The sequence below is a fragment of the Ostrinia furnacalis genome, unplaced genomic scaffold (assembly GCF_004193835.3).
Source record: "Ostrinia furnacalis isolate ACB-3 unplaced genomic scaffold, ASM419383v2 OfSCF1435, whole genome shotgun sequence".
NCBI lineage: Eukaryota > Metazoa > Arthropoda > Insecta > Lepidoptera > Crambidae > Ostrinia > Ostrinia furnacalis.
In genome coordinates this window covers 310,375-324,331 of record NW_021131674.1, presented here as the reverse complement: position 1 = coordinate 324,331, position 13,957 = coordinate 310,375, and the positions used below count along the sequence as shown (strand labels likewise).

Here is a 13,957-nt window from a genome sequence, read left to right as displayed (position 1 = left end):
TTCATTCGATTTTCTCTAGAGCATTTTATGGAAGTTACTACAACCTTACTTCTAGTTTTAGACAAAGTAGTAACAAAACTGTTGGTTATTTTACTTAACTAGCGATCAAACTGGGCTTATCATGGCTCTACTGGACAGACGGATTAACGAGCACTCTGAAGCATATCATATTTCTTTGTTTTGTCCCTTACCAAAGAGGGTTAGGTCCATTTTGCCAGTGTCAATGTACTTCCATTACTTTGATACACAACTAGGGAAAATGGCTTCAAAAACCCATATTCACTATTTTGGTGCATTTATTAATGCAATACTTAAGTGATGAGTTAATTAATTAATATCCACGAAATAAATAGGTACCTCTACTTACCTACATTATTCACGCAGAGGTTAATGTAATTCATAATTTATTTTGGTAACATAATTTCTCAAGTTAGCTACTGGGCCACAGCATACCTACGCTGAGTAGAGTCCCACTGCGATGGGCATCGCTGTTGCAACAGGGTGGCACTGCTCAGTTCACTTTTTATTTCCTTGTAATATTTATGTGCTATTTCTGTCTTTTTTCCGTATACTTTCTTTGTTCTCTGAGTGATGTTCATCGTAATAAATATTTCTTTCTTTCTTCCTTTCTATAATAATAGTTATACCTACATTATAAAGGCGAAATACGAGTGGTATTTTACTTTACTGATTAATCACGAAATCTCAGAAATTATATCACTACAAACTTGAACTACGTAGTTCCTTATAAGGTGTAAACATCCGCTAAGAATGGACTTTACGAAAATTCACCCCTAAGGGAGTAAAATAACTGACTCCGTGCGTACAAAGTCGCGGGCGGCCGCTAGTTCTTTATACAAATGATGATGAATTTTAACTTCTCCGAAAACTTTTAATCATCTTTCTGCAGTTGGGTAACAAATGAATTCATGGTTACTTGGTAAAGCTGCAATTTCGTGGCTGTTAAGTAGGATTAGCATAAATCGTTTGCAGACTTGGGAAGTCGATAGGCATGACAGCTCATTTGTAATGTCAGCGTCGGACTCAGAGCATTTACCCTACTTTTGGAGTTTACCCCGCTTTCAAGTTAGCCGCGTTTGGGATTGCCATGTAAAATATTTTTGATTTGCAGGGACTTTTTCGCACAGATTACTTACTGGCGTTGTATAATAGCGTGTAATCATCATCATCATCATTTCAGCCATTAGGACGTCCACTGCTGAAAATAGGCCTCCCCCAATGATTTCCACAATGGCTGGTTTATGGCGGCCTGCATCCAGCGCCTTCCCGCTATCATTATGAGGTCGTCGGTCCACCTTGTGGGTGGACGTACAACGCTGCGCTTGTGGGAAATCGTAAATAAATACACAATTCATACCTTTTTGCATAAATCAAGCCATCTGGTTTTACAGTTATAATAACTTTATTGTTTTTATTTATAAATAGCAGTCCGCCCTGGTTTCACCCACGTTTAATTATTAACTCAGTAACATAACACTTTTGGTCCAGTACCTTTGAAATGCTGAATGACAAAAATTTCACTTTCTCTTAAAAACTTTTAGGCATCCGTGCGAAAGCCTGCTAACTTTAAAAGTCACTTGTTTTTGCTATCTTCATTTGTTACACCCAGTGCGTTACTACAGCGTCTAAGTTACAAGTTATTCGAGTATCTTACTACAATATAAAACACTTAACGCCCTAAGTTAGCCAGTTGACCTGTGTGCCTACCATGAGTTTACGTTAGGTGTGCTCGCTAGCGACTGCGTAAAAAAATGACATTTAAATGTATGACATATTGTGCAGCGCCCCTAGTGGCTACTTTCAAGAAATAAGATCTTCATAGAATTTTTTGACGTATTCGCTAGCGAGCTCACCTAACGTAAACTCATGGTAGGCACACTGTTTGCTCTATATAGGTCGCGTGCCTTGCCTTCCAGTGACTTGAGAACAATTTCTCATGCCGCTGGAAATTGAGGAGGTGGTTTATAGTTCCAGGGCTGTGCGTTAACGTAACCTACTATATTAATACGGTCGTCTTGGGTAACTTGATTTTTTCAGGTTAACTTTGCTTTACTGAATCTGAACTTATTGAGGAATTAAGTTAACCTGAAATTCAAAGGGTATCTAAGATCACTATACGAACATAATATTTTGTCAGAACGATCTAATGGTCGCTCTATCTACAGCTTCATTGCCAAAAAAAACCTTTAATAATAATAATAATAAATATGTTTGGACAATCTCACACAGCGCCATCTAGCCCCAAAGTAAGCAATTAATATGCTTGTGTTATGTATTTATTAGTAAAGACCAAGTTTTTTATCGCATTCTTTTGTTTTTTTTTAAACCTTGTGACGTACACGCAGGTATGTACTGCCACAAAAACATACTAATCTGGAAACTAAAAAAAGTTTGCACTATAGATGTTTACAGTAAAAATCTAATCAAAAATGTCTTCATCGGTTTATTTAGACTTATCAATTCAATCAAATTAATCGTCACTATTGAAAGAAAGAAAAACTACCACTTGCTGAAAAACTCTATAATGAAACTTAGCAACCGGTAAAACTTAATTAAATAAACGTTTATCGCCTTTCGTTTAATCTCATTTAGCAATTGCTACGAAGATACGTCGCAAAAAGCGTCCGCTATCATTTGATATTGCCGATAAGAAAATGTATTCAGTCCCTAGCAACCTTATGATGTCTAGTTAGGTCATATGTAACTCATATTTCTCACTGACTTGATAAATTGGTTGGAAGCCGGCACTCTGACGGATGAGCTATAATGCGGGTACATTTCCATAACAAATTAGGCGTCGGATCGCGGGTTTTTGATGCTTTACCCAGTTGTATTAATGTTTAATTCATGAAATATCATGTGTCAAATGATCAAGGATACTTTTTGGTGACTTTAAAGACGATTGATTTTACATTTCAATATTCGGGAACCAATTTATCGTAAAATGAGTTTTAGGTACTTTATATGTGTAAAGAGTTATTGCAAGTTAACATCATGAAGTTTCAGGAAGTGTCGTTAGAAGTGGAAAAGGTTATAGATTATGTAGGGATTTTACTGCATAAGTGGGTAAGTCTTCAGTTTACTGAATAATAATCTTCAGTCACAATTAGCTATTTAACAACGATCAGAGTTACTGTTTTTTACAGGATTCTAATATGTAGGAAGTGCAAAAGCTCAGTAGGAAACTTCTGTGAAATCGCATAAAATATTACCTACATCTAACCCTTCAATGAATGGGTTTTTGTTCTAATTTGTACCTCTGAATAGCTACGCGACCGGTTACCGACCTGAATGGAAAACTGTGGCAGGTCAACCGTGGGCCTAACATGTGTATTGTGTAGGTACAGCATTAACTAACGAAAACGTCAATAAAGCCGTTTTAACAGGAAAGCTCTATTTGTAGAGATTATTGTTACAGTTATTTTGCTTATCTATACTTATAATAAATCTGTAGAGAGGTCAATTCTGTACATGAAATATATTTTCAAAATAACTATCAGGGGGTGATTAGTGATCGATACTGATGCCAAAAATGCAATCAGTAAAATTTTTGTCTGTCTGTCTGTCTGTCTGTATGTCGTTACATTCCNTGTTTTCCATGTTCCTCTTCCCCCGCGGACACCGTACGAGATGGACGTGTGTTAGTGACTGAGATACTTAAATAATAATTAAAATTAAAAGTGAAAAATTTTGAGTGCGAGTGGATTTGAACCCGCGACTTCGGTGTTCGGTCCGCGCGTGGTATAGTTCGGCTACCGAGACAGCAACTCACGGCGGCGAAATTAACATTGGTCACTGCCTCTGTGAGCCGGTTCTACGCTACGTGAGTGCTACGACGAGAGTAGTGTGCGAGCTACGAAATTGCTACGGACTGATAAATCGCATTGCTACGAACCCTACCAGTGTGAGTCGTTTGGAGAATTTACATACTGTCCTGTTTTGACACTACATAATGCCTAAACTATCGACCACAACACAAGGTAAATCATCGTCGAAACAGAAACCAACGATGCCAGACCCGGATATTTCTTCGGCGAAGAATAAGGATGCTACGACAAAAGAAATGCACGCCTCTAAGCGGCTCCGTATGGATGGATCACCTCAGTACGAAACTGAAGTCGATACCACACTAACTACAGACACCTTTTTCGCGTCTCAACAGGAACTCACGCAAATGCTTAGCTCCTGGAAGACGGAACAAGATAAAATTTTATCAAAAATAATGGCGGATATGAGAGATTTAAAAGAAAAATGCAATGAAATAAAACAGTCGAATATTGAAATAGAAAAATCTATGGACTTTATCCACAAGGAAAATGAAATTTTGAAAAATAAAATTGAGAATCTGGAGACGGAAAAAAAAAGAAGATCGTGAACGAATTCAAACACTGGAAAAACAACTTGAAGAGACGCAGTTAGGCAGAAGATCATCATCAATAGAAATAAAAAACGTTCCAATGAAGCAGCAGGAAACTACCGAAGACCTGTTTTCGACTGTGAATAAAATCGCAAACACTATAGGAATGAAAATTATGCCTGCCGACGTGCGAGATATGTACAGATTACCGGCTAAACCTGGAAATATAAGATCGATTGTCACTGAATTTAATGCCGTCGGCATGAAGCACGAGTTTTTATCGTTGACACGCAGCTTTAACAAGAAACGAAATGTGGCGGATAAACTGAATACATTGAATACAGGGTTGACAAATGAGAATGAACCAATTTATGTAGATGAACACATTCCCCTCTCCATGAAGAAGCTTATGTATGAAGTTAGACAGTATGCTAAAACAAATAATTTTGAATTTTGTTGGTATTCAAATGGCAAAATTTTACTTCGTAAAACTAAGGATAGTGCTAAAATTATTACAATTAAATCCGAAAAATGCTTTAAAACATTTGAATCACAACAATGACTGTCAATGCTCTATTTGTCTATGGTTTATGGTCGTAAAGCACAATGGTGGTGTATTATTACATTACAAAAATCATCTAATCGGTGTATTTGCTGTGGTTTCGTCTTTATTCATAATGTAAAAAAGGTGACATGTAATGGAAAGCCACTAAGCCTAAAATATTTTTATTTTCTGAACTGTTTGATATATTTTGCATGTATCTTAACAAATTGCTATGTTTTAATTATGTATTGTTCATTGCGTCAAAAAACAGAGTTAATTGTGGTACAAAACAACAACTATATTTTGTTCCATCAAAATTGTGTAAGGAATCCTTCTTGGAAATTTCCAATATCTAAAAGAATGTTATTCTGCCCCTCTACAAACACACTGTACATTTATTATTTCATAATGTATAATGAACTTAGAACTATTTATGCACCGGTACCTTGCAATATCTCTGGGGAAACATTAACATACAAAATTCGCGGACACTAACCATTTATTAAATAATATAGACACATTCTGCGTATCTGAGACTGTGAAATGCCAACCTGAGAACTGCTCGGACATTTTAAAAGAGCCTGCTTCTTATCTAAAGATTGTGCAACAAAACATACGTAGTATAAACAAAAATTTTAATGAAATTAGTATTCTACTAAAACGTTTGAACTTTGAATGCGATGTTGTAGTTCTCTCAGAGTGCTGGCTCTCTTGTGTGGGATCTTTACCTACACTTGGCGGTTATGAAGGTTTTAGCACTACAAATAACTACAACCAAAATGATGGAGTAGTAGTATTTATAAAGAAAGACATGACTTTTGTTATTGAAGAACCGAATCTAAATGAATGTAATTGTTTACTTGTAAAATTGGACCATAAAACAGTAATAATAGCTATTTACCGGCCCTGTGAGTTTAAAAACTTAGGGCCATTTCTGAAATCCTTAAGGAATTTATTCGAAAAATTGAGATCGTATGAAAACATTATTATGGTAGGAGACATAAATATAAATATAATTAACTATGATGAAAATACCTTGGAATATCTTGATATAATTGCTTTTTATGGACTTGCTATGGCGCACAGTCTTCCAACTCGGAAGGATAGCTGTCTTGATCATGTTGCAATACAGACAAGATTCACTACTTATACACTCGTTTTGGAAACATCAGTAACAGATCATGAAGCAGTCTTGTTTTGCTTAAAAACTAAAGTTGCTAATATTATAAATAAAAAACCAGTCCGGAGGATAAATTTAGAAGGAATATTAACAGACTGTAAAAATGAAAACTTACAATATATATACGAAAATAATGACATAAACTATAAAGTCACTTTATTTATTGAAAACCTATCAAACGTAATTTCAAGAAATACTTCAACATATTGTCCTCCCTGCAGAAAAACTACTCTTAAGCCATGGATGACTACTGGCCTTTTAAGGTGCCTACGAAACAGAGATCAAATATACAAGAAGTTAAAACAGCATAAAAATAATGAAACTTTAAGGATCACTTATAAACGTTATAGAAATTACTGTTGTAATCTCATAAGAAAATTAAAAAGACAACACGAAACTCAACTTTTAAACTCTGCAGGTAAAAATAGTAAACAACTATGGAAATCGATTAATGCAATCACAAATCGTCTAAAGTGTAAAGTACCATCAGATGAACTGCTAAAGATATGTGAGGACAGATCGGACTCTATGTATGCTATTAATTTCTTCTTCGCCAATATCGGGAAGGAGCTAGCTGCCAAAATTAATATACCTACGTCGCCTTTTTTGGAAAATAGCGATTCACCAAGTTACTCTTTTGTCCTTAATCCCACAAATTGCGAAGAGGTAATTAGTATTATTAAAACACTAAAGGGCGGGTGTTCGGCAGGCTATGATGGCATTACAACAGAAATACTGAAGAGCATTCAGAATGTGATAGCAGCTCACTTTACACATATTGTTAATGTCTGCATTGAGGGGGGAGTTTTTCCGGATGCTTTTAAGAAGGCAATTATTGTTCCTATTTATAAAACGGGAAACAGAGATAGCATAGATAATTATCGTCCAATAGCAATATTAACAACGTTTTCTAAGATCTTTGAAAGGATTGTTAATTCTAGACTATGTTCTTATTTAGAAACTAATAATTTACTAGCAAATTCTCAATACGGTTTTAGAAGAGGCAAATCAACTAGCGATGCAGTACATGAGATAACAGATTTTGTTGTCCGTAAACTGGACGAGGGGAAGCGTTGTCTATCTATATTTTTGGACCTGAGAAAGGCGTTTGATACGGTTTCTATACCAATCCTTGTAAAGAAGCTTGAATCATTAGGAATCCGTGGTCTGCCACTTCTATTACTAAGTGATTACCTAAAAAATAGGACGCAAAGAGTAAAGGTCGGTACTTTNATCATGTCTAATGTCCGTGTTGCACCCACTCCTCTGAAGGTTGGAGACTCTACACTCGAAGTTGTCGACAATTATGTATACCTGGGACAAACAGTCCAGTTAGGTAGGTCCAACTTCGAGAAAGAGGTCAATCGTCGAATCCAACTCGGATGGGCAGCGTTCGGGAAGCTTCGCCATATACTCATGTCCGAAATACCGCAGAGTAAGTAGGTACCAAGCACCAAGCTCACTAGAAAATGAGAGGCTTCCGTACCGTAAAATATTTCTGTGGGGAATCGAAACAAGATACTTAAATGAGTGCACTGCAGACAGGATAATTATGTGGGCAGCACAGTACCGGTCGTTGTGGAAATCTATGGTGGAGGCTTTTGTACGGCAGTGAACGTCTTTAGAGCGAGGCTGAGGACGCTGCGTGAAGGCAAGCATGTGAACGATTCTCCGACTCGTATGCTGTCTCACAAAACGTAACCATAGTGGGACCCGACTGATTTTTAGTGGGTAGGCCTTGCCCTTCAGGCGAGGAGAACCCCACAAAGGTAACTCGATCATCGGCTCCCCCGGGCTAGTGAGTATGGAGTTTCATGCATTTTCCAGTCGAAAAAAACGGCTGAATCGACGACTGTGGGAAGAATAATTCATGTGGTTCCTTACTTTACTTTAAAGTGGTCCTACCGTTTCCATTTTAAACTGTTCAGTAATCCCACAAACTGCCAATCGGCAATCGGACCCATGTTCAAACATGTTTGATTGCGTTCCGAATTAACTATTCGTACAGTTTCCGGGTGTTTACTATTCATTACACTTTAAGTGGTTGCCGTGATTAATTGAGAACTTTATATACCTACTTGGGCCTTAGTTTTGTCGGTTAAACTAATACGTTTATTATTATTATTATACCTACTATAGTATGTAATCATTTGATGGCTTTACCTAAAAAGCTTTTGGGAATTGTGGGAATTGGTAACTTTTTAATGTAATCGTTCCGATTTTTAACTTTGTAACTTCATATTTTACTTTGTTCTTATTTAGAAACTAATAATTTACTAGCAAATTCTCAATACGGTTTTAGAAGAGGCAAATCAACTAGCGATGCAGTACATGAGATAACAGATTTTGTTGTCCGTAAACTGGACAAAGGGAAGCGGTGTCTATCTATATTTTTGGACCTGAGAAAGGCGTTTGATACGGTTTCTATACCAATCCTTGTAAAGAAGCTTGAATCATTAGGAATCCGTGGTCTGCCACTTCTATTACTAAGTGATTACCTAAAAAATAGAACGCAAAGAGTAAAGGTCGGTACATTATTGAGTGAGGAAATTCCCATAGCATTTGGTGTGCCGCAGGGAAGTGTGTTGGGGCCTACGTTGTTTCTCTGCTATATAAATGAATTATGCAATTTAAAACTTGATAACTGTAAGATTATAGCGTATGCTGATGACACATCTCTCACTTTCTATGGCGATACTTGGGAAGATGTTTACCACAAGGCTCAGGAAGGGTTTAATAGGGTATGTCACTGGCTAGCTTCTAACTCTCTAACACTAAATGCTAGTAAAACGAAATACATACCTTTTTCGATGCGACACTCTCAAGATATTTCTACAAACCTTAAAATAACTGCACATACCTGTATGTATCCTCTACCAGAAAACTGTTCTTGTGAAGACCTACAACGGGTTCAATCTATAACGTATCTTGGTATTGTACTGGATAAGACTCTTACTTTCCAAGAGCACATAATGGGTTTGACACAAAAAGTTAGAAAATTAATTTATATTTTTAAACAACTTAGACATGTCACTTATGGCAAAACCTTAAAGCAGCCCCCCTAGACAAAACGCACTTTTTGATCGAATCGAAAATCGAATCCGTCAAAACTCCATACAAAAAACGGGCTTTTCGACCACTTTTCGACTGGTTTGCGATTATAATTTGCACTTTGTCTAGACCCACAGGTCTATTTATCTCTATGTCAATCAATTATGTCATACTGTGTTGCAATCTGGGGGGGAGCGGCAAAAAGTCACCTTTTAAAAATTGAAAGGGCGCAGCGGTTAATTCTAAAAATATGTCTTTTTAAACCCANTAAAAATATTATTATGTATTTTTAACCCAATCCTATACCCAACTTCAACATTGTATGCCGATAGTTAAGTTCTTACTATCCGTCAATTATATATATTAAATACTATACTTATGCAACATAGAGATACTAAATATATATAGGACCAAGAAGCTGCTGTCAGACGAAGATATAGAAAAGTATGCCATACAGAAACTTTTTACTCTTCTTTTGCTGATAGATTCTTTTGTACGCAAGGACCAAAACTGTACGATAAAATTAATGCTTCGTTGAACATTTACCCTAAAAACAAGCACGGATGTAAAGAAATCTTATTTAGATGGTTAAGTAAGTTATCTTACCAAGAGACAGAGGATATATTTATAAAGAAACTGTAACATTAAAATATGTACATTAATGTCCTACTTATACTAAGTATTTTTAAGTAAGCCACGGGTATTACTATACCTAAAGACATGTCTGGGGGTGGAGACCTGGTGGTCTGTAACACAAGTATTTTTTACTTACCATAGATCACCAGTCTCCACAAACAAGTTACATATATTTGGTTATACCTAATCGTAAGCATGTTACATTGTATCTACTTGTTTGTGGTGAGAAATAAATTCCATTTATTATTATTATATTANTAATCGTATCTTGTTTGTGGTGAGAAATAAATTCCATTTTTATTTATTATTATTTATTATTTAAATGGGCCGGCATTAATCGGTAATCTGGTGAAGGTCGCAGAAAGCATTTGGATGCGGATAGCGCAGGAATGGTTGTTGTGGAAAACCTTAAAGTCTTGTCAATGTCTAGCAGTGGACGACATTAGTTTGAAACGTATGAATATGAGATGTCCGGACATTTAGTTCGGTAAATATGTCTCTCAGCTTTTCCGCCCATATAAACTAGTCAATAATATCCGAACAAATGCAGTAATTTTTAGGGTCAGTTTTGGGATTCAACAATCTCGTCGATGCCAGCCCGCTTATGTGTGTAGCAGCCCTAATAAGCGTGCGCTTACACATCGAAAATTAAAGTTGTAATTTCGCGGAGAATTCGAATATAATTCGCGTACAATTTAATACAACCGCACGCGCAGGTTTCTCACGAATGTCCCCGAATGTGGGCATTAGGCACGGCTTGGGGTTAATTCGTAATGAGCGGGATAAATCGGTAATGAAAGAGTGTCGGGGTGGAGTTTATTTGATAATCATAAGATGATCATCATAATTTCACATAAGGGCTGGTATCTCTGTTAGCAAATGAAGTTGAGAATGAACTTTAAAAAATATTCTTATATTTCATGCCATTTTAGAATATGCGGCTGTTCCTTTACTCAATCACCCGGTCTTGGATATTGATAGTAATTTAAGACCTACATAAATTACCTTAATCCCTAATCTCTATCGCGCTTACTAAATACAATAACGTAGGGATTAGGAACGCCAAATCAGTCGACGCTGAATCCTGTTTACCAGTTTCTCCATTAAAATTAATAAATTATTAAAATCTTGTAAATCTCGAGTGTGAAATAAGTCGTCAACTTATAATATTACTAGCTTTCCGCCCGCGGCTTCGCCCGCGTGAAATTTTGTCTGTCACAGAAAAACTTTATCGCGCGCGTCCCTGTTTCAAAAACCGGGATAAAAACTATCCTATGTTCTTTCCCGGGACTCAAACTATCTCTATGCCAAATTTCATCAAAATCGGTTGCGAGGTTTAAGCGGGAAAGCGTAACAGACAGACAGACAGACAGAGTTACTTTCGCATTTATAATATTAGTTGGGATTATGAAATAAAGTTGTTTACCTTTGACACGGCCGCCGAGAAACCAGCCTGGCACACGCCCGTCTTGCGCTGCCCGTGGCTCGCTGCGAATTAAACAATTATTTTAACATATTAATTAGCTAATTACATCGATGCCACCTGTACACAGAGATTATAAGAAATTACTGTTATTATGCTGAAAGTTTTGCGAATGTCAAATGTTTAACGACTGTAACATTAATGCCAAAACTTGAAATTATTTTGTTTATGGTTTTGAAAGGTTAATGGTATTTAGAAAAGTTTTAAGTTTTTGAGTTAAATGTATTCTATCTACAACAACATTCAAGAGGTTTTGTATAGATATGTAAGATACATTAATTATTATTAAACAATGTCCTATATTCTTGTAAGCCTAGGTGCAGACTGTAACGACTTTTTGTCGGCCGATAGTTTAGTCGGGCAGTTAATCAGAATGGGCATGTATGGAAGTGCGCACATTACATCGATTGATTTTTCATACAAAAATTAGAATTGGGTCCAACTATCGGCCGACTAAAATTCAGTGGTCTGCGCCTAGGCTAAGAAAAAATAAATATCAGAACTATTTCCATAAATCCTACATCGTTCTTTGATGTTCACTTGAATTAAATTATCATTTATGTTTGTGTGAGAGACGATAGTAAAAAAAAAAGCTTACACAAAACATCGATAGTGGTGGGATTACATTAAAAGTTAAGATGATTAAATTAACATCTAAATTGCAGTACAGTATACACAGTGCAGTTCTAACACCGAGCTACCACTCACCCTCGTCCACATGGCGATATCCTAAACAAAGTACATTATGTAAAATAATGGCATACAATACATAACAATAGAGATTACATACAAATATAAAAATATCAATTGTAATTACGAATAGTTCACATAAAACAAAGTAAAATTATTGAGCTTTTATAAAAGTTAATCTGCTTTAAACTGTGATTTTCTCTTTTTCTCATAAACCCAACACTTGTCTTCTACGGGACTCGAACCCGCAAATAGCAAAGTCTCGTATGCGAACACCAAGAGCCCGTTAAAGATGTTGTCAGCAGATAAGTACGTACTAAGTTTACACCGCATTTACGAAACAAGTAACTCTTTGGAACTCCATAATTTCAAGCTAAAATGCTGAAGCTGTAAGTTATTACTACACAAAATTTTCTTCGTAATTTTCTTCTCTGAACGTCTCTATCACTTCTCCTGGATACTCTCATCTAAATCTCATTAAAAGAGTAATTAAAGTAATAACTCTTTTGATGGCCAGAAATAGAAAGCAAATCTAGAGTTACTGATGTTCCTGTCTGTAATAAGCTTTTATGTTGGTTCCTTTTACTGAATAAGTGCTAAAAGTAATAAAATTGCAAATTACTAAAGAGTTTTATAGAAATATTCCACAAAGTAGACCCTTATCGCCTTGAGCCGTCACCCTGGCAAGCCATTACCGGCGGAAGTGCCGGGGAATTCGCGCTTCGCGAGCTTTCGTAAGCTTTCGCGCCCTCCGCCATTATGCGACGTGGAAACAAAGTATCGCCACATTTTCTAAATGCTTGCGAATATTAATGAGGCGATTGTTTTAAGTTGCTATTTAAGATACGGTGGGTATCAAAATACTTAAAGCAAATGAGGGCTTAATCAAGAATTTAATAATGATGTAAATTGCTATTCTACGTTCTAGCCAAACAATACGATGCGAATCACAATATATGTCGACATATATTGTGATTCGCATCGTATTGTTTGGCTAGAACAACAAGCTTTACGTCCAAAATAATTAAGTACTGAAGATGTATGTACTGTAAACTTTATTTTTACGTTATTTTTTTCTCTAAGTCGTCCTCAGGGCTCTACCTACATTTTTATCCAACGAAAGAGATCCTAAACTCATTATACAAATTATGTATCAGACTTGATAACAAAGTGTATCGTCTAGACTACGTTAATTTTACATGTATGAATTTTTTTGCTTCACTTGAAACTCAACTTCAACATCAGATTATCAAAACGTCAACTTACTGGTCCTGCACGGCGAGATCTCCTCGACCTTGATGGCGTCCGAGGTCTTGGCCACGTAGCAGGTGCCCACCGGGTCCCGCTGGTTCAGCTTGTGGGACACGAACGACACGTAGCGGGGGGCACATGCCTGGAACAAAGTCAAAAAATCAAAATCAAAAATATTTATTCAGTTTAGACCACAAGTGGCACTTATGAACGTCAAATAAATATAAAAGTAAAATAATAATTAGTTATTATAACAACAAGGCACAAGGTCACCCAAAGGGCGATGGAGCGTGTTATGCTCGGAGTTTCCCTGCGTGATTGAATAAAAAATGAAGAGATTCGCAGGAGAACCAGAGTGACTGACATAGCCCGCAGAATCGCTAAAATCATGTGGCAGTGGGCACAGAGCTGATGGCTGCTGTAGCAGAAAAAAATAACAATTGCTGGATCATTACAATCGTGGTATTTCTTGTTTAGTAGAGAGGATAATTTGTGACATAAAAATCAATCCTAATCAAAACTAAATCCATAATAATACTTATTCTTTTTTGTTACTTGTCGAAAGTTACGAACCATTTGAATGGGCAGTCAGGCACTGAAACTATTGAGACATTTTCGTCACTTATAAATTGAAAAGTCCAACAAGGAAACTTAATATATTTTTTAAGCTTCCTATTTTTTGTCACTGTAAATTGTCTATGAATACTTACAAAACAAAAAAAAAGGTCAACGATGAATTTAAGT

The 13,957-nt window shown here is 36.4% G+C and overlaps 1 protein-coding gene across 1 annotated transcript in view; it reads right to left on the bottom strand.

Annotated features, from left to right (window-relative positions):
- Positions 1-4,590: 4,590 nt before the first annotated feature.
- LOC114352753 (ras-specific guanine nucleotide-releasing factor 1-like) overlaps positions 4,591-13,957 on the bottom strand; it is a 47,659-nt gene continuing 38,292 nt past the window's right edge. Inside the window, exons 7-9 of the mRNA XM_028304462.1 lie at positions 13,229-13,355; positions 11,216-11,277; positions 4,591-4,596 (exon numbers count right to left, since the gene is read on the bottom strand). Of these exons, the coding sequence (XP_028160263.1) occupies positions 4,591-4,596; positions 11,216-11,277; positions 13,229-13,355 (195 nt within the window). The remainder of the gene's footprint in view (positions 4,597-11,215; positions 11,278-13,228; positions 13,356-13,957) is intronic.